Source organism: Xiphophorus maculatus, chromosome 24 (assembly GCF_002775205.1).
Source record: "Xiphophorus maculatus strain JP 163 A chromosome 24, X_maculatus-5.0-male, whole genome shotgun sequence".
NCBI lineage: Eukaryota > Metazoa > Chordata > Actinopteri > Cyprinodontiformes > Poeciliidae > Xiphophorus > Xiphophorus maculatus.
The window spans coordinates 9,450,985-9,472,591 of record NC_036466.1 but is presented as its reverse complement, the minus strand read 5'-3'; the positions used below and the strand labels follow the sequence as shown (position 1 = coordinate 9,472,591).

Genomic DNA, 21,607 nt, shown 5'->3' with positions numbered 1-21,607 from the left:
TGTGGTGGGACGGGTCAGTGTGTAGGGGTGCAGTTCGTACCCTGGGATTCAGCTGCAAGGCGTGACACTGTCAGGCAAAAATAACCCCATGTTGGCAAACAAGCCTGAGGAGAGACGTGAAGAGGAAAGAGGGATCCACTTTTCCCGGTTCTGCAGCTATGAGTCATAACTGTGTGACTCTGAATCACTGAGAGTCACCTTCTAAGAATCATATGCTGTCTGGGGCTTATTTGGCGTTAACTAGCAGCTTGGTGAAACAGAAACATTTCAACTGAAGCATCCAAGTCCAGCTCAGTTTACAGCCATATATTTTGTTGTATCATCATGGTTTTGGAAAATAAAATCATACATCTGGTGCAACCAGTTGTTTTCAGAATAAACAGAATCCCCAGAAAAACATAACGAGACTGTTTTGAATTATTTTAACTTTAGTAAGATTAAATGTTTTCATTGGAAGAAAGAAAGTTTTTGCGTGACCAAAGAAAAGCTGATAATGTCAGATTTTTCAATTACACAACTAGGAATCTCTCTTATTTTGAAGAACTGTGGGCGATGAATTTGTAATCACACTAGTTTATTAGAAAGTGAAAACGTCAGAAGTAAATAAAAAAAAAATTAAATTCTGAAATAGCTTAAAGATATTTAAATTGGATTTCGGATTCAAAACAACAACTTGAATATGTTGCTATAAGCTATTAACAACCCAGTTTCTGCAGCTGTCCCTAAAAATAATAATCAAGTTTAGGTTATTTACCATCTTTATCACAGTTTATCATGAGATTGTGTTTTTGGATAGAATTATCAGTAACACTAACAGAAAATTGACTTTAATAATTAATCAAGGCTCTGATAGTATAGATGGCAGCATGAAACATTATAATCCTTTAGTGCGGAATATATATATATATTTTGCACAAAGTCCAACAACCTCACCCGCTACAAAAAATTATCTTGCTGAAATGCCCAGGTGCGGTCTGTTTCAACCGAAAACAAAAAAGTGTAAGGCGAATTAAAAATCATCCAAAAAGTATAAATGGTCTGGAAGCATCTCATTTAAACCTGTTCTATTAAACCTTTAAATAGAGAAATTTACCAACATGTAGCTTACTTAATATGCATTTAAATTCTCAACAGCGACGTGTTTGTGCTAAGTGCTAATGCTGAGTCTTTAGCTAGTGCTAAATTGTTAGCTAGTCATTAATTATTGGGATAAAACTCCAGTTTGATCAACATAGCTTATAAAGTTATTACTTGTTGATATCAGATAATCTTTAAATAATTATATCTGTCAACTAATTAAGTGTTGTTTATCCAACCAGAGATTACCTATCTGTGCTCACAGCTAATCTAATCTAGCCATCTCTAAAGGTATAGCAGTTCAAGATTAGACGTGTGAGAAAGATCTTTTAATGCTTCCTACAGCTGACATTGGTTCAACCACAATATCCTCTCAGCTATCTTGCCTTAATTCATGTCAAAGTATAACACTTTTCCACTGCAGCTGGACTTTAGAGTGGAATTTGCGGATTATGTAATAATTGACTCTGTATGTACAATGCAGTTGTTACTGGATGGAAAGATAACTCGTATTCCCAAGGCCGAGTGGGAGGAACCGCCCTGGAACCCTTTGACCTCTGAGTCTGAACATTCTTGTCAGCTCAACTTAACTTATATTTAGAAACAGAGTAATGCCGCCCTCCTTCCCGCAACACAAACACAGCAATGACTTTGCATGATGGCGCGATGAATAAAGGGTCCAATCATATGTGACGTCTAGGCAGGTTTAGACTTATCACATTCAATGAGTATTTGCACACAGAGATATGAGGAATTTGCAGTTATGACCTTGTAAATCTGCTGCTTAATGTTTTTCTTCTAAAAACTCTAGAACAGATTGATTGTTTGAGTAACCTATAGATTTGTGTCTGTGTATACAACCAACATTTCTTTCTTACCCTTGCAAAAAGGCAGTTTTTTGGTGCATCTTCCTCATTCACGGGCTCCTTCTTCTCAGAGGCCGATGACGATGAAGAAGAAGATGAAGAAGCTCTGTCTCATGACTGCTTCCTCTCCACTTCCATCTCTGGAGACCCACATCCCAGTTTGCGTTGGGGATGCTTTCCTTTCCCACCACCTCCTTCTCTTCCTTTGCTTCTATTTCCTCATCCTCGCTCTGTTTTTCTTCCTCTTCTTCCATCTCACCCGTTTCGTGATCCTGCATCTCCTCTTTGTCTTTAGTCTCGGCGTGCGATGAGGATGAGGAGGATGAAACTGAAGATGAACTGCCTCGCCTCTCCTCTACAGGAGGCTGATCTGGGGACGGAGACTTTGGAGTCGATGCTCCATCTTCAGCAGCTCTGGTGTTCTCGTACTCTGGAGTCTGATCTGTGGGTTCTTCATTGAGCATTTCATAGATACCTGAAGACTGATTCTGGTAGGACGACTCTACTTCTGAAAGCTCTTCATTAGTTGCCACATGGGCCTCTTCATATGTACCATTTGATCGAATCTGGTAGGTGTGCTCTACTTCTGAAGGTTCTGCATAAGTTGCCTCACTGACCATTTCATAGGTACCATTTGATTGGTTCGGATAGCTTTGCTCTGGCTGGTTGTAGGACAGTCAATCTACAGAGATCCCAAATATGTAGCATTTTGTGACCCGCCATTATGGTTTCTGTAGCGACCAAGAAGCCATAGGTAACTCTGGAAGAGCTGCAGAGATCTGTAACTCATGTGGGAAAAGCTAACAAGACAGCTGCTGGTGGTTGAAGGAGCTCTGGAAAAAAACCCCTTGAGTCCACATCTTTCTAACCACACTATCCCCTTGATAAAACATTGTGATTGCAGCATCATGCTGAGAGGATGCTTTCCTAAGCAGAAACATAATGAATGTAAAAGTAGTAAAAAGAAAACATTAGTAAATTGTGCAAATTTAGCTTTGTTAATTATTATTTTTATTTCCATACTACGTAGAAAAACTACTCTGTTTGGTTGCGAAACTGTCAATTTTCTTCAAGTCAAGTCTCTTCCGTCTACAAAATAAAACCAATATGTTTTAAAAACCTATAAATGTGTGATATTATTAGGATGTGTACAGCTTTGTGCCAATTTTCTACAGTTAGAGCCGCTTTAGTTTTAGTTTAAAGAGAAAATGTCGGAGTTGCTTTTCTGCAACACGCGGGCTACCCAAGGAGATTTTATTTAGAAAGTTTAGACCGGAAACTTGTAAAAGTAGCGCCAGCTTTGGGTCAGTCAGCCTGTCAGTATTTGTGTTGTTTGAGGTCTAGTGAGGATGTCAGTGCGAAAATAGTCCGTGTCGAGGTTATTCAAGGCTACTAACAGTCTGGAGGGGGAATATCTGCAAGCCTAAAAACAGGTAGAATAACATTATTGACTGTAATTGTTGAGCGACAAAGTAAACACGTTAATCAGCTTTAAAGCTGTTGGTTGAAGTGCAGCTTGTAGTCAAAGTAAAACTGTGTTTAGTATGTTATTGTGGCTTTGTTTTAATTGGAATGGTATTTCACCAATTCCTTCAGAATGCTGACTACAACGTGTCGCGTTTTGGTGTAGTTCAGTTTGAGCAGCGACTTCCTGGTTGAGGTTATTCACGTTTCCTGTCCATTTCTAAAGTGCCTTGCAAAAGTATCACATGGCAGCAAAGCAATACTTGCAGAGGAGCTCCAGCTCTTCAATGGAGATTAAATGTGTCAATTTTCAAGATTTGCCACGAAATTTCCAATGGTAGCAAGTTTGGACTTTGATTGGGCCATTCCAGCAAATAAATGTTTTGTTCTGAACTACATAGCTCTAGCTGAATGTTTAGGGATATGTTTATGCAAGGTGTGGCTCATTACTTTCCAGTTTTTCTCTGGCTTTACTTCCTCCCATCTTCCCATCAACTCGGGTCAGATTCTCAGTCCATGCTGGAGAAAAGCAATCCCCCACACCGCCATTTGTCACCATGATAATGGTGTGTTTCTGGACTTTGTGTTGGTCAGCACCAACACAAAGCCCTCAGGTGTCGGTGTCCTGCAATTTTTGGATTGCATTTTGGACCGTGCCTTAAGGAAAGCTTCAAATTATGCAGAAAGTCTGTCTGTTTAGCTCATACCAGAAGTTTGCTTCAAAAATCCCACAGCATCACCAATCCTCCACCATACTCACTACTGGGTAGCAGACTGTTGTTCAAAGTTCTGTAGATTTTAGAAGCTAATTTTGCTTTGTGAAAGTGTTAATTTATCCACCCATCAAATATAGTTGGTGATTCACGCAGGTGTGTTGTTTTAAACCTAAAATGTTAGATTACAGTATCAAAAGCAGTTTGGCAGTAAAGTGATTCGATTAAATCAAATGTGAGTGGTGTGAGGAAGTGGTGCTTTCTGGCTGCTCTTCAGTTGGATCATTACTGTTCTTTCACTTAATCCAATTTTCTTCAAATTTGCACCAATTTAAGTGATCCTGGCTGCTTGAGAAATAAAACATGTTGCTGTCAAATGGGTCTGTCTATTGTAGCAAGAGGAAGTGGCGTTTTGTTTTATCTCGGACATCTTTGGGTTGCGTTTCAGTTTAGCTTGTGATGTGGATGTGAAATTATTACACCACTACCTACATTTTTCACCATTTCTTTTGTCTTTTCGCTTTCAGGATGTTTCCCAGAATACTGTTGGCCTTCCTGTGGGGCGTCAGTGCTTTGGCCGCTGAAAATGGCACAACCCAGCAGACTCTGCCACTGCTGCTGGTGTCGTTTGACGGCTTCCGGGCCGACTACCTGGACAGGTTCCCCATGCCTAATCTGAAGCTCCTGTACAGCCAGGGGGTCCTGGTGGACCAACTCACCAACGTCTTCATCACCAAAACATTTCCCAACCACTACAGCCTGGTAAGCAAGTTTCAGAAAGTATACAGAAAGGTATCCAAAGTACTTTTTCACAATTTTTATACCATCTTTGTAATTGTTCAATTGTAATGTAACAAAATCTGACAATATGAGCATCTTTGGTGTCAAAGTAAGAATAAATTACCTCTCCAGGTGACCGGGCTGTATGCAGAGTCTCACGGGATCCTGGCCAGTAGCATGTACGACCCAATCAACCACAAGCACTTCACCCTCCGGAATGACAGTGACCCCATGTGGTGGAGCGCGGCTCAGCCACTGTGGCTCACGGCGAAGGACTCTGGCTACAAGACGGCGTCCGCCATGTGGCCCGGCTCCGACGTGACCAACCGCACGCCTACGCACTTCTTCCCGTACAACCCAGCAGTGACGTTCCAGCAGCGCCTGGGGAATGTGACAGGCTGGATATTAGGAGACGGGAAGGTAAGACTGTTTCCTTAATGTATAACTGAAAAGTCACGAGGGGTCAGTTGCAGTTGTGTGACATTTCTACGTTCTTCCTCTTTCATCAGGAGCCAGGAGCGATGTTCGCGACTCTTTACTGGGAGGAGCCGGACCGGTCAGGTCATGCGTTCGGTCCTGAAAACACCACAGCAATGACTAAAGCACTAAAGGAGGTGGAGTCATTTCCTCAAGCTTTAGTATTTGGCACCTGCAGTGTTACTGTTTCATCAGAATCTTAAATCCAATCAGAAGCTAACCTACACTCTTTAAAAATCATGCATACAGACTCAAACATAATTACTTTATCAAATACACTAGTATCATTGGTTGCAAAACTTAATAACTGTTCAATATTTGTCTAGACTGATCATAAACCCTTTCTCCAAAAATCCAGATTTTCTCAATATCTTCGTCAGTCTCTTTCGACCTGAAACTGATAGTTTGGGTTGGATGGTGGGAACTTGGTCACATTGAGGTGTTCCAACAAAACAGAGAGCAAATTTAGTCTTGGAACATGAGTCTCAATCATTTTAAAGTGAACTCTTTCCAGAGGTAAAATGTTCACTCAGATTTATGCCAAAAGCTTGTGTTCTTGTGCCAAAGAACATTTATCCACGTATTAGTGGGGTTGTATGTATATATTTGAGTTTGTTTACATAATTATGTAAACTAAATCATTGGAAGCCTCCAAACGAATGACGTTTATGCCAATGATGTAAGTATATGCTAAAAATCTTAGGGGAAATAATAATGTTCTTTAGCTAATCCGGAACTTTCTTCCACCAGGTTGATGACAACATCGGCCTGCTGATGTCTGAGCTGAAGAAGAGCGGCCTCTGGGGTCGCATCAACCTCATAGTGACCAGCGACCACGGCATGGTGCAGTGCTCAGCTGATCGCCTCATACGGTTGGACGACTGCCTCCACCCTGACAACTACACTCTGGTGGACCTGACGCCGGTCGCCGCTCTCATCCCCAAAAATGGTAACCAGGCTGACATGACGTAGTGTGAGGTTCAGTCCTCTCACTCTTTTACAGCCTCCCTCTGTCTGTTTTCTCTCACAGACTCAGAGAGCGTCTTCAGCTTGCTGAGTAAGTGCCATCCTCACATGACGGCGTACATGAAGAAATCCATCCCGGATAGGCTTCACTATCGGAACAATGTACGCATCCAACCAATCTTACTAATCGCTGACGAAGGCTGGACCATAGTGAAGCGGGGAAAAAAGCTACCAAGATGTAAGTGATGGCTTTCAAAGCTAGAAACACTGTAGCAACTGTCAACAAGCATGCTGGTGCGTTCCACATAGTTAGAAGAAACGACAACACTTTATTTAAGGGTATGTGCATAAGACTGACATAACTCCTGCCATGAACATGATGGACTCTTCATGAATGTTGTCATGCAGTGTCTTTCAATAAATAATGACACAAGTTACATTAAAAATCAAGTAAAAGAGTCAACTTTGGACTAAAAGTGTCATTATTTACCAAATGACACTTCATAACAACAGTCGTAGACATTCATGAAGAGTCCTTCATGTTCATGGCAGGTGTTATGTCATGTTTATGACAATGTAATGTTGGTCTTATGCGCACCCAGTCAAATAAAGTGTTACTGAAGAAACTAATTCCTAGATGGAGGCCATTTATGTGTTGAAACGGGACAAAGCTCCATAACACGTATCCAAACTGCTTTAGTAATGGATAAATCAAGCTAACATTAGGATTCCAGTCTTCGGCCAGTGAGGACTGGATGTTAACTTACCCAGATGTGATTGGTACTCCCCTCCCGCAGTGGGTGATCATGGGTACGACAACTCGCTGCCAAGCATGCACCCCTTCCTGGCAGCGACGGGTCCCGGCTTCCATCAAGGTCTCCGGTTGAAGAGTTTACAGAGCGTGGATGTGTACCCGCTCATGTGCCGGCTGCTGTCGGTACCGCCGCAGCCCAACAACGGCTCTTTGACCAGGGCTCGGTGTCTGCTGGCTGGCGAGACCTGCTGGGACATGGCTTTGGTGATCGGTCTGGTGGTGGGCGTCTTGCTGCTGCTCACTATCATCACTGGTAAGTCTGAACAATCTTGGATCCTGGAAGGATTTTTGGCACAGATTAAGTATGACAAAAAGCTAACCGGACTTGTTTCTGTGCAGTTCTTTTCAGGTGCATGGGCGCTCGTCGCAACTCAGACCCCAGGCCCTTCCAGAGGTTGGACTTTCTTTGTGACGATGACGAACCTTTGATCCCATAAACCGCTGAGTGATCTGCTTGTGCTTCTCTTAATGCACCTTGTTTTGTTTTCTCCTCCCATGTTTTCACTTCATCACATACAAGGAGAAATCCCTCAGGTTTGCTTCACTTGGTATGAAGTGGTGTAAAAACTGCTGTTACAGTGGATACTGTTTGTTTGATTTTGATAATGTGATAAAAGATAGACCCAGATGTACTTCATTGACATTTATCATTTTACTCATGGACGTACAAAGAAAGGTTTTCAGGTTACTTTTAATGTGAGCACCATTGATTTGGGCATGTGGGTTCTATTTTTTGCCAGCAGAGGGAGCCAGTGGCTTATGCTTATTTATCACCCTTAAAGCTTGTCAGTTAAAAAAATATATTTTTTCATTTGTTTTTTTTATTTTATTTTAAAAGCAATTGCACTAGAAGTTAAGATATGTACAACTACTAATGGTCTTCCTTGCTGAAAGCAAATTTGCATCGGGGTGGGCTTCTTTGCAAGTTAGTCATAAAAGTAATACCAAAGGAGATTTTGTCATTGACTTCCTTTCTGAATTTTTGGTTAAAACTTGATGAGGTCTGGTTCCCTTAAAAAGGGGCAGTGGACTGTTTTGCAGGGATCAAAAACCGTGAATCGTTGCTGCTGAAAGCTCAAATAAACGTGTTGATATTCTTATTTTCAGACCAAACATATCTACTGGAAACCCTACAGAGAAAGTAAGCAATCACTCTGCTCAGTTTTATTAATATAATTTCAAAATTGTATAACATACGGATGAATAAGTCTTTGAAAGTGTAAGAAATAGAAGATGAGTATTCTCTTGTGCATTCCTGATTTTGGATTATGTTCCAGAAACCAATATACTGAATATTGAATATCTCACACCTTTATTTCATGCTGTACGACTTGCATGGATCCTCAATTATATGTGTAGTTGTATACATAATATCATATATAATATTTTCGTGGGTCTTTCTTCATCAATGCATGTGTAAGAGAATATCTGGTTACTGAAACAACAGAATAAATGCATAAATGAGTTCATGTTTTGGTCATTTTCAGGATGTTTTGTTAAATTTATTTTTAAATCCCTCTCCTTAATTATTGACAGCCCTGGAAAAGATAAGTACAAAACATTAAAATACTTTACTCAATATTTTAAACCTTATCATTTTGACTAAATATGGGCAGGCGTATTTATTTTCTCCAATAGTTGATTGACATGTTTTCTTGTCTTTACTATTTTGAAGAGAGGAAAAGAGAAATGGGCCACTACAAAACTTCAATATTATTTCCCAGAGATACAAGAAGTAAAAGAGGATTATTTTAAAAAAAGATTATAAAAGTGCTTCAGTTAAATTTATTTTATAGACAGTTTTAAGAGTTTCATTTGGTAATTTTACACCAGCGTTTCAGTCAAATTTATTCTGTTTTTACTGAAGGTTTTTTTCTTTTTTCAAGAATTCAGTGTGAGATTAGGCAACAGATAAAATGTTTATTTATTTTCTGACTTTTTGTACATATTTGCCAGGGCTGTCAATAATAAATTTTTACCATAAAAATTCCAAATATTCATATTTGATTTATTATCTTTCAAAAGTGACTTTATGACAATCTTAAATGTCATTACAGAGCTTCACCTTTGCACAATATTTGTTACTGCTTTTAGAAAGGAAAATATTTTGGTATTATACTGGCCTGTAAAGAGATTTTTTTAAAAATAAATGTGATTTATTACTAGAATCCTTGTGTTGTGTTCAGTGAAAAAAGTGCAACACACGTTTGGAAAAATTAATTTATATCCCTTTGTATTTTTTTTCTCCATTGCAGTCACAACATCACAACGTAATAAAATGGCAAATATATAAAATCAAATTCAATACTAACAATAGATCTCTGTATTGTGTTCAAATCAGCTGTACATATCTTTTATCTCGTTTAAAATCATCTCTATGTAGTCATCTGTATTACTGTAAATCTTTGTCTCTTCACAGATAAATAGACTTTTATTTTCAGGAGGTATTGTAACAAAAATAACACATTTTCTAACGTTGGCCTCCTGGAGCCATCAAAAAAATATTTTTCAACTCTTCCCCAGAATGCCGCAACACCATAGTGGACACAGAACAAAGGGACTAAAACCAGAGACGCCATAATCTGTCCTCTCTCCGTCTCATTTGTGATTGGTCAGAAATATTTGGTGTAAATTAAAGGCAACCATAAACTATACAGTCTATGGATGCAACCCTTCCAACCTACCAAAGAAAAGGAAAAGAGAAATAAATTAGAATATTCCTGAATGGTGTTCTGATGTGCTGACGCAGGAGCAGTTTGAACACATTCGATGACGGTAGCCATCTTTTTTACACTGAATTCAGAAGAGGCCAGACAGCCCATTCTTACATTAATATTTTCAAAGTGTTGAACTATGTATTAGCAGTTAAAAATAATCTCAAATATGTCCACATATTTGGTATCATTCAGCCATTTATTTAGCTGAATCAGGCGGCTAAGTAAATGCTTAGCTAATTTTTCCAGTGCCTAACTGTTGATTATTACATTCAAATGGGTTTAATAATTAATCTGAAGACATTCTGATGGTTTTATATTAAGCTAATGTGTCAAACAATAATTTTTGCTCCAATGTATAATTGTTTATTAGCTTAAGTCAAACTTTCTTAGCAAATTTGCTAACAGGCTATGTTGCTATTTGGAATCAAGCTAGCAGTTTTGTGCTAAGCTAAAGTTTCAAAGTGATTTTTGTTTAAGTATCAAATTGTTTATTAGCTTGAGTCTAACTATTCCCCTCTCCAATTATGTGCACATTTTTGATATCAAATATATGTGGACATATTTCATAACATTCAGCCAAGTTATATTGAAACATCCTGTACAGAGAGAAGCTAACATTTGTATGTTAAGCTAATGTTTGCACCAAATGTTTACTCAGGGTTTAATTGTTTATTAGCTTGAGTTAAGATACTCTTCCCACAAATATGTGGACATATTTCACAACGTTCAGCCATGATTTGGTTATTTAGTTAACCTGTTTTTACACATGCTAATGATTTTATGCTAATACTCCAAACAAATTTTTCCCTTGTCTTGGAAAACTTGCATTCAAACCATGGCTGTGGCTGTCTGGCCATAACTTTTATTCACCTACATTTCTAATATCAGTGTGTGCTTATACTAGAGACAACACAGATGGCACAGGTTCCTACGAAACCACTTGTTGAACTGTATTTTTTTTCCTACTTTGACCTTACATTCTGTATATTCTTTAAGAACATTTACCATCAGTTAGACTTGAAAGAACCATTTACGCAAACTAATGGAACATTGATACAACCGAGGAGAGCTAGAAGTAGTTATTTACAATCCAAATGCCAACCACGAGAAAATAAATGCTACTTTTGCACATCAAATTTCTATAACATTAAAAAAGCATGACCCTGACAAACTTAAAAGCTTATGCTTTTATAGATACATCCAAGTGAACATTTAGTTTGACCCTGCTCTGTGTTGGTAGTACCAAACCTGAGTCAAACATCTGAAATCTTTTTCACACTGTGATTGATTCTGAGAGTTTGTGTAAAAAAGTAAAAGGTTTCAGTGTCTGCTGGACTCAGGTCAGCTTAGCCTCTGGCTTTGAGGTCTGCAAATCCATAACGAATAATGACACCTTCACAGCTACGGATCAAACATAAAAACTTTGGCTGCAGAAATTAAGACAAAACAAAAATCATAGACCCTGATAGCAGAACATTTTCTGTGTTTAACCAAAAGAAGAAATGCTTTATGGTTAAATTTTCATAATATGACAGACATTCCTCAGTCGGGAGGCAGCGTTCATCTCTCACCGTTTAAAAGCTACATTGCAGTTTTCCCCCTCCCAACAAATCAATCTTGACAAAAAAAGAACAAAAACAAACAAACAAACAAAAATATTCATAAAATTGCTATGGAAACAGATTCAAAGCTTGGGGATGCATCATTATGGCTAATGCTCCAGGGTTTCCCCCAGTGTATTATAAGCCTGGCGGGCCACCAGGCTTTACTTGGACCCCACCAGTGTAAGCATTGCTTATTTATTTAAGTCTTTTTAAAATGTTTGCATTTTTTAAGACTTTATAGTTGGTGTTCAGGGGTTAATCTTCCAATATTTCAATAACACATAATTATCAAAAGATATTTTCAAAATTCCTGTCGACTTTAAACATTTTTTAACTCAAAAACACGACGGGCCGCTGGATGAATGACCGCCCTAGTGCCCAAACCCCCGGGATTATCAAGTTTTCTGGGGGAAACCTTGTGCTCCCTTACTCAATTATAAGATTTATATATCTCACTCTGTCAAAAACAGGTAAATACCATATCAGATGGGCTTCAACTCATGACTTATTACATCATGGCTTTATTTACTTGAGAAACTCAAAATGTAGAAGCAGTAAGTGAAACTTTGAGGAGAACCTGACACCTATTTTCACTTTTACTGTTAAAACAATAGTTATTCTTGGTTTTTACTGATTTAGGGAAAAACACTGTAATATATTAAATGCTGTCATTCATCGGAGGTAAAAAAATAAAGGTAAAGTAACACTGAAACAACAGTGATGTGGTGTTTTCTTAAAGGTTCTCTAAGCCCAGAGCCATCCTGCTTTTTGTAACTTTGCATAGCTGTCGATGAATAGCCATACAAGAAGTGACAAAGCACTGGCTGGATTCAAATATCTTACAAAGTGGGTCTAGCTAAGGCTGTGGTTTTTGTAGATGAAGAACAAAATGTTTCACTTGTAGCATTGAAACTTGACTGCAGTCTCAGTATAGATGATTTTTTAAATGAAATGCAGTCGAGTTCCAACGAAGGCTTCCATGTATAAAAGAAACTGTACTATTTGGTTGTTTTACACCTGATTTGGCTGCTGTTAGACCTGAAATCTGATTGGCTGGAGGGGCATGATGTAGGATAAGCCAATGGGTCGGAGGCTCAGGAGCTCAAAATGATTTCATAGTCTCTTAGTTAACGCGTTGCGTGTGCAGTCGGGTCCTCAAATCTACAACATACATGCAAGAAATTCACAAGCACGGTTTGTGAAACTGACAGGAAAATGGCTGACCGTGTTCTGAAAATGGCACGTAGTCGGTTTGCAGTGCGGACACAGTGTGCTGTTTTCCACAACCACATCAGAGTGTACCAGAAAGGAGCACCACCCCGCCATGAGCCAGATATCATCAAAGGAGCGGATAAGGCATTGTAGCTTTTTGTTTTAATCACATACGCAAGGTGCTGCAGTTTTCACATATACTCCTTAGAATTACACATTTCAGTCAGAATGCAAAACAACATATTTGGCTAAATTCTCGACTGCAAGCACAACTATACAAAAATCTTTCTGGTTTACTCATTAGCACCATAAGAATATTGTTCCCAAATTATAAAGGGGTGAAGAAGTATTCAACATTGTAGGTGTGTGTGTGGGTGTGTGTGTGTGTTTGAGCACTAAGGTACATCCCATGTTGTTACCCTACTTTTCACGATGTGGCTGTGTTCATATCTCCTTGCTGCAGAGGAAAACCCCGTGTTTATGCAACTGTGATTGTGTGTGTGTGTACACTAAGCACATCTCCTTGCTTTGGAGACTTGCATAGCTTCTGCAAGACAGGAAGAGCAGTTGTTCACTTAGAAGGAGCCTTTGGCACAGCCTTGGCCGAGAACTGAAGGCAGTACTCAAGTTGCACCATTTAATTCCAGGAGACAATCTGCCCTTATTGCACCGTAAGTACAAGTGTGTTTCATGTTTGCACCATATGAAAAGGGATTAGCAGCCAATTGACTCTGTAGCTTGAGAGCATTTGCACCATATGAACAGCAACAAAGCTGCTTCTGTTGCACATCTGGATAGACTGAATCTCTTCGCCAGATTGTAGAAAATTATTCGTCTGTTTTGTTAATCAGGCTAGCACCAGGGAAAAATAATTAAAGTTGCATTATCCAAGCCTAAATCAATAGTTCAGCGTGTTTTTTTTCGCTTTGCCATGAATAAATGCATACTGTATTTCTAAAAATGCTAATTTCATGGTAACTAGAATAAATCTAAATCTTGGGATGGAGACAGTTACATAAGGTTCATCCTTCTGTCTCATTTGTGATACTGGTCTGAAATATTTGGTGTAAATCACAGGCAACTATAGACTGTACATGAATATTTTGTACAGTCAGTGAAGGCAACCTTTCCATCATACCCAAGAAAAATAAATACAAATAAACCAGAAGATTGTCATTCCTGCATTGTGTTCTAATGTTCACATACAGGAGCAGTTAAATAATTTTTCTACTTTAGCTTGAGACCAAATATTTGCCTCACAACATATGTGGACATATTTGAAAACAAGGCTAATTATTCAGCTTAGTCAGATACAGACTAATGCTAATTTTTGAACCCAATTTTTTGGTGGAAATGTCCAATTATTCTTTAGCATGTGTCCAAAAAAACATGAACATATTTGATATCAGTCAGCCAGGCCCTGGCTAACCGTGCTCTGCTAAGCTAATTTTTCATTAATTTGAGTCCTAGTTCTCTCATTACCAAATATCTTGACACATTTCCTAATATTTAGCCGGGCTATGTGGATATTTAATTAAGTAACAACTAATAGCATGCTTTTTTTTCAAATCTACATACAGGGGAACAATTTTACATATGAACAGTTTTAGGACAATTCAGATTAAAGCTAAAAAATATAGCTAAATACCAACTTTTTAACTCAAAATGTTATATTTCTTTTAATTTATAGTGGGAATCCAAATGAAAAAAATAAGCACATATTTGTGTTTCACCTGCTGATATGCAAGTGCATGGCGAAAACATGTTTTTTTTACTCTATACCCCATGGTGCGAGTGTGACCTCCCCCTCCGACGGCATGTCATTTCTCCACCATTCCTGCAGACAGGGCCGTGATTGATGCATCGGCACCATTTGCTGTCGCCTGCCAATGTAACAGCTTGTATACCAGGGATAAACAAACCAAAAATAAATAAATAATGAGCCACACATCACAGCTCAGCCGTGGGTGGCTTTTGGAGGAGTTGATGCTGGACATGATGCACGAGAAGACAAGTCATCCAGGGGGGTCGTGACGACTCAGGTCCACAACTGTTTCATATCAGCTTCTGTTAGCGTAGGAACGGCTGGCGTGAATAAGACATCACACAGAAACGCTACGCACGGATCAGAAATAATTAGTCGTGTACTTGCCCTCTGTTGTAATTTCCAGATCTGGGATTTTTTGCTGTGGTCCAACACTGACATGAACTGATTTACTGAGTGTTAGCACTTTTTGACAGTCTGAGTAAAGTATTAAAGCCTCCCACAACCTTTGTAAGGAAAAGTGGAAAACGGTTAGGTAACACATGTACAGCATATTATGCTGCCTCATATCTATTTCTCTGTTGACTAAGCAAACGGCAGGGACGTCTGTGACTAGCATTACATATAGTGGATCTGATGTGTTTATAATGACTGTATTTCTTCACATAATGAACAAACAGTATTGTTTAGTCCAAAAATATTTAGGTTTATCTGCTGTATTCTGAAAATATATCTTAAATTAGCACAACAAAGCTAATGAAGACAGTGGTGAAGGCAAAAGAACAGATTTCTCATGCTCCTGACAGGAATAAAGCAGGTCTTAGTTAAAGTGAAGATTCTTTTTGAAATTAAAATTTTATTATTTTTGTTGTTTTATATCAATTTGTTGAATTATTAATGAATATTTTAATTGTAGTTTCTCAATTTTGCAAAAATCTCTGACTAGCTAGTCAGAAAAGCGGGTGTAGTTTCTACAAAGGCTGCGAACAGCTATGGGTGTAAGAACGGACATGTAATCCCATTTATACCGAACGAAAAACTAAAACAAATAAACTAGTTTTTAATATGTTTTTCTCTAAATTATATTGGTATGGTGCCATTGTTTGAATGTATTCAGGAAAACCATGACTGGTAATTCTGAACCAAACTAAGCTTATATTATATTTTTGTTGTTCCGACTCTTGATGATCTGATAGATGCTGAATAGCTAAGACGTAAGATGAGACATTTGTTTGCAAGTTTGTGATTTTAATACTGTTTTCTGTCTCTTTTGCACTTCCCTGGTAACCTTCATCGCTCTTTAAGCTCTTTGTCCAGCCACAAAGTGACATTACATTAAAAATATCTGCTCTGTACAAAGAAAATATTTACACAACCCTTTGACTAGACTAACCACATATTGACGATCCCATTTATTTTTTCTAAGTGACAATTGTTTCTCTCTTTTGTGTCACTCAATGCGTGTTGATCGCAACATAAATGACACGGTAGGGCACTGCTGTAGAAATGTGCTTGTTTCTCTTTTTAATTTTTTTTTCGTCTCCATAGCAGAGAATGGAAGGGAGGTTCATAAAAAGTGAAGTGAGAAAGAAGGAGATGGACTGAAGCAGCTTGCTGAGTGATGGCCACGGGACTTACAAGAAGTGTGTGCGAGTGTGTGTGTGCTTAAAAGTGAGATTGCTTCAGTGTGCATGTGCTTATATCAAGTGAGACCTTTTGCTCATGACTTTTTTTTCCTTTATCTTCTCCAAGTTTGAACATCCACATGTAGATTTTCTAGTGCTGTATGTGCTCAGGTGTACCTGTGTGTGTGTCAGAGCGAAGACTCGTACTGCAGTAGTTCGTACAGTAGCGGCCCGTCGCGGTAGCGGATGCCCACGGCAGCTGGCGTTATGTACTGCAGGATGTTTATAGTCCTTCGCAGGCGCCTGTCTACGTAGTGAGCGTCCCAGGCCGGGTAGCGCTTCCTGGGCATGTCGATTTTTATCAGCGGGCCTTCGGGCTTGGAGATCAGGGGGGCGGACCTCACCTGGAAGACAGGAAGGCACGACTCGGCCACGTCCTCTTCCGTCTGCGACTTGGCCATGTGTGCCGGGGTGGGCGGGGCAGTGGGCGGGGCCGACGGTGGAAGCGGCAGACCCCAGAGCAGCTGGGCGCAGCAGGAGGAGGCGGGGCTCGGCTGGAGGTGGGCGGTGGCCGGGTGCAGGAAGCCGTAGTACAGGAACATGACGAGGACGCCCCCGGCGAACGTCAGGTAGACGCTGCAGAGGGCAGGGACGGCGTACGAGTCGGTGAGCGCCGGATCTCGATAGGCGTACCTGCAGCAGAGAAGAGTCGCGGGTTTAAACTGCATCTAAATACTAAGCTTACACTCAAAGCCGGCCCAAGGCATGAGCAAGCTGAGCCGCTGCTTATGGCCTTCAAACCACCAAGGCTCGAATCTCAACACGCACCAAATGTCTAATATTTTTAGATTTCTATATTAAGAAAGATAATGCTGTTAAATTTGATTTGACGGATTTAGCGAGATAGAAAGCTCAAATCATGTAAGTGGCAGCTGTAGTAGTACTTCCAGTGGCAGTTGCTGCGGCTGCTTCAATCGAGGTTAAAGAAAGTTGAACAGGATATAATATCCAGTACATGGTGTAACCAAAACCCTTCATGATTTTATATAAGCAGTGAAGATTTCATCCATAGCTCACCACAGGCCCGTCAGGATGGTATTCTCGGCCAAAACCACAGTGTAGTACGTAATCATCCGGTACCGCGTCCGTCCCTCTTTCACGTTAAACCAACAGAAGATGTAGACAATGCCAACCACCATGTTGAAGAGCACCTCCTCCCACTTCGACATGCAGAAGTCGGTGCCACCGTGCACCACCCAGAAGGCCATGGCGCACCAGTGCAACACCACAAAGATGCCGAAGTAGATGTGGAAAAGGGAGGCGAAGAGCGCGAGCGAGAGGACGCGGGAGGAGATGGTGAAGAGGCGCCAGCAGAGGTGGAGCAGTGCGCCGCGGTAGCTCATGCTGCGCTGGTCGTCCCGGGAGTCGCGCAGCAGCTTGTGGTAGGAGGCCAGAACCCAGGCCAGGGAGAGGAGGGAGGCAAGGGAGGATATGCCTGAAGAGACAGAGGAGGGTTATGGAACAGAGACAAGCACATCCTCGGAGTTTCAGGAGGCGTTAATACCGTTGGACATATTATTTAAGAGATGTGACACGACGAGATGAAGTTATTTTGATTGTTCCAGACGACGTGTTCATCCGCCCCCCTGTGTGATAGTCACGTATTTGCATTAAAGTGAAAAGCATAAAAAATAAAAAAAACACCCCAAAGAGTGATAGGGATGAATAATCCCAGTGGGTGGCCGCCTGGATGATACACATCCTGGATGATTAAGGAAGAGGAGGGAAGATGGCACTTTCCTCACCAGAATACCTGAACAAACACTCCAGCACCATCTGCAGCCACACATTACTGCGCGGAATGTGTGCAAATTGCTAATTACTGCCTGTGCAGCTGTTGGCTAACAAGCGCTTTGTTGTCAACAAAACACGCAGTTAATGCCACGGTTTGTTTGGTCGCCGGCGCTCCACCTACACTGCAGGGTCTCGGCTCGGTTCTCCTGGATCATGATGCAGAGCTGCAGCACCAGCTGCGGCGCAGACTCCAGGAACGTCTCCAGCAAGCGCAGCATGTTGACATCGGCGTACTCGAACATCATAGCCCAGTACCACCGCCGCTGGTGCTCCTTTTGCCGCCGTGACATCACCCCCAGGTACAGGGTTCGGATGTACCTGCGGGAGACATCGGAAACCAGTCAGATCTACTGGGAGGAGAGGGTAGGGGCCGGTCGCATGAATTACAGCCAGGATTGTAGCATCTGTGGACGATCAGGGTGAGCAGCTTCACTATTTTCTGACATCTTTCTAGACAAAACAATTGACTAATCGGGAATCTAATCAACAGATGACTCAAGATTGAGTGAGCTACTACAAATAGTGGAGTGACAGGAAAAGAAATGGCTTCAGTATAAATTTAAATCTGCTGGTCAATACATGCTGACTTGACTTCTGGTCGGTATTAGTCACAAGTGCAACCCAAATAGGACTGGGCGATATATCGACTTGATCAGTTAATCGAATTCTTGGTTTTTGAAGATGTAACTTTTGGGAAATTGGGATTTTTTTTCCCGCCACCAGTTACCTTCTTGGGTTTCCATAGTTCAGAGTGAAGTCAGCGCGCCCAAAGCCGCCATCTTGTTTGACAAGCAACTTCTATTTACCCTTCAGGTCAACTCCACAAATATTAAAGTCATAATATTACAAGAATAATACGAGAATAAAGTCGCTGTATAAGAAGAATGAAGCTGTAATTTTATGAAAACTCCAACACAAAAAAAGGAAAATGTGAAGTTATATTTTGGTATCGGATTTACAAATTAGAAAATACTGAATCTTTTAACACATCAGCAGCAGGGCTCTGAAATGACTGAGCAAAAATATATGCAACATTTTGACGAAAGAATCACATGGTGCAGATCTTGATAACTCTATTGAAGTTTAATTCTCAATTATACCTTTTCCTATTAATTTTAAGATGTTCTTCTGGTAAAATTGTGTTTTTATTTTGCTAATTTTATGCTTACATTCCTAGTGCTGTGTTGTGGAAGGAATGATTGAAATAAAGGCCACTTTTTGAAATTATTTCCTGTCATTTGTAGCTTCTTTTTCAGAAAAGAAGTTGGGGAAAAAAATCGATTAAAATCGAAAATTGGATCTAGTTTAAAAAAAGGTCAGGTTTTATTTTTAAGCCATATCACCCAGGCATAGTACTGTAGCGCATTTCTGCATTATACATGTTATTGTAAATACGGCTAGTATCTCTCTGCGGTTGGAAATACACAGTAGAAGCTTTATATGACATAAATAATGCAGCATCCACACTCCCAACAACACACACAAACTTACAAGAGCTTTGAAGCAACTTAGAGCAACACTGATCGTTTTCACTCTAATGTGACCCATGGATCCAGTTCTGCTCAGACGTTTTCATACATTAATTATTGGTGTTTTATGGTCAGATGGGCGAAAGAGTGAACTTCCAACTGCGACTTTATGTCCTTGACTAAATAACAAGGATATGAGGGAAAACAGGAAGTCTTCTCTGTAATTCTCAGGTGAATACTGACTGGCAGGCGAATTCGATTAGCTCTGACATGAGAGGATGTGCTTCTAAATGATCGGAGTAGATCCTCCACCCTACCCCCACCACTCTTCTTCTCCCTTCCTCCTCTTGATCTCTGTTTCTTTACCCTCCCCCCCATTCTCACTCTCCTCTCCATCTCTAAAGCAATCTGTCTCAATCAGGCCATTCCACTCCCTTCCTTTCTTCCTTCCATTCTGCAGTTTGTGTGATGGTTTAACCCTACAACTCAAAGCAGAGAAGAAGCTGGACGTACACACACACAGAAACTCGACCTTTTTTCTGCTGCTGGGCACCATTAGAGGAATTTATACGCCGCTACTACTTTGCAACAGAGAGAGACATGTCTGTGTGTCTTCCACGTTGTTCCCCTGACAGTGTTGTTAGCACCTCAATTAACACCTAAGCATGTCCTACTGTGTGTGCGTGTGTCAGATGGGGAGGAGAGGGAGATAAATAGTGAGCATGCGAGAGAGGAGAGTTGCCAGAAGCGCAGATGCTTTTCCTCTTTGTACTCTCCATGCACGCTGACACTCGTGGGGAAGAGCCGTGACACCGTTTTTCCACTCGTCACACACGCTGACACACATGAACGCATAAGCATACGGACGGAAACAAAGAGTTCTGACCTCTTTGGTGCGCAGCTGCTGGACACTGCCTGACATTTTTCCCATATTTTGTCAATACGACTACAGGCTTTGATGCATTTTCATGGCAATCAGATTAATTACGTATCAAAAGCTGAGTCAGGTTAGATGGAAAGTGCATGTGAACATCGGTTTCCTACAAATTCTCAATTGGATTTAAGTTTGAACTTTGACTGGACCTTTCTAACACATACATATGCTTAGATTGAACCACTCTAGGGCCATTTTCAAGTGTTTTCTTTAGATACCACCTTCCTTTAGTACCTAGATGTTTCCCCCACCCAAGTTAACAGAAACAATGACGTTGCAAGGCATTGATATACTGGAAATGGATTCAGCACCATGGAGAGCGTCAGTTTTAAAACTTCATTTGTAGTAAACTAAACCATTTCATTTAACTTTATCATGACTCCAATCAGGTTCTGTTCCTCTAAATGTTTCCTGTCCCTGTCTGTCAGTTTCCCTTCTTGTACCAACGAGAGGTGAGAAGAGGCTCAGGTGTGTTCTCACCTCCACACCTGCCCCAGCTGGAGGATGTGTATGGTGGCCTGCCACAGCCAGATGATGGCCAGCTGCAGGCGGTCCTTTCCGGGATACAGGCAGCCCTGAACCACCGTCCCCCTTTTAGTAAGCCCCTCCACCTCTCCGAGCCCCCCGCCGGTGTAGTCCTGCACGAACCAGCGGAAACTCAGAATCTGGACCAGCACGGACGGCACCAGCACGAAGAAGAGCGTCAGGCCGAACCAGAGGTAGTTCTGCCTGTGGTAGTAGTCCGCCGCCAGGCACAGGTCCGTGCCAACATCCCAGAAGAAGACGAGCAGGGCGAGGATGATCCAGAGGCAGTCCAGCCACAGCTGCTCCCGGGGAGGGCAGTGGGTCTCCCGGACGCCGACCCCTCCGACCGGCTGGCCCCCGCCGAGCAGGGAGCCCAGGCAGGCTGAGCGGCAGCCCCAGTAGCAGGCGGAGGAGCGGCAGCACTGGCAGATGTGGATCGCGGCGGAGTCCAGCGGCTCCTCGGCGTCAACGTCGTACAGCTGGGCGAAGCCGCTGCCGCCGCCGCAGCCGACATCGGCTTTGCCGCCGTCCGACTTCGCGGCCATGTTCCCCTTACCGCTCCTGCCCTCCTGTGAAACGCACGACAACCGCACCGTGGTGACTGCTCGCGGGGCGCGGACACCACGTCACTTCCCAGGTACCTCCTGTCCTCTTCCCTCTCGCGCCGCGGCGACTGCTGTGTCTCTTTCTCGCCGGGGGCGCGAGGAGCCATCAGAGCCGGCGGCCGCGCGAGGGCGGCTCCCCT

General features: G+C 41.4%; 2 protein-coding genes across 2 annotated transcripts; one reads left to right on the top strand and one right to left on the bottom strand.

Moving 5' to 3' along the window:
- Window positions 1–3,238: 3,238 nt before the first annotated feature.
- enpp4 (ectonucleotide pyrophosphatase/phosphodiesterase 4) lies at window positions 3,239–9,324 on the top strand. Its single transcript, XM_014472974.2, has 8 exons — window positions 3,239–3,376; window positions 4,648–4,882; window positions 5,033–5,320; window positions 5,410–5,514; window positions 6,128–6,326; window positions 6,408–6,581; window positions 7,141–7,410; window positions 7,497–9,324. The coding sequence occupies exons 2-8, from the start codon at window positions 4,649–4,651 to the stop codon at window positions 7,592–7,594; spliced, it is 1,368 nt and encodes a 455-aa protein (XP_014328460.1). The 5' UTR covers window positions 3,239–3,376; window position 4,648; the 3' UTR covers window positions 7,595–9,324.
- A 2,448-nt stretch (window positions 9,325–11,772) lies between these two features.
- Window positions 11,773–21,432, bottom strand: LOC102231969 (XK-related protein 6-like). Its single transcript, XM_005810200.2, has 4 exons — window positions 20,818–21,432; window positions 18,056–18,252; window positions 17,158–17,575; window positions 11,773–16,773 (listed from the first exon to the last, which is right to left on the bottom strand). Exons 1-4 carry the CDS (start codon window positions 21,405–21,407, stop codon window positions 16,269–16,271), a joined length of 1,710 nt encoding a protein of 569 aa, XP_005810257.1. The 5' UTR covers window positions 21,408–21,432; the 3' UTR covers window positions 11,773–16,268.
- Between the last annotated feature and the right edge of the window lie 175 nt (window positions 21,433–21,607).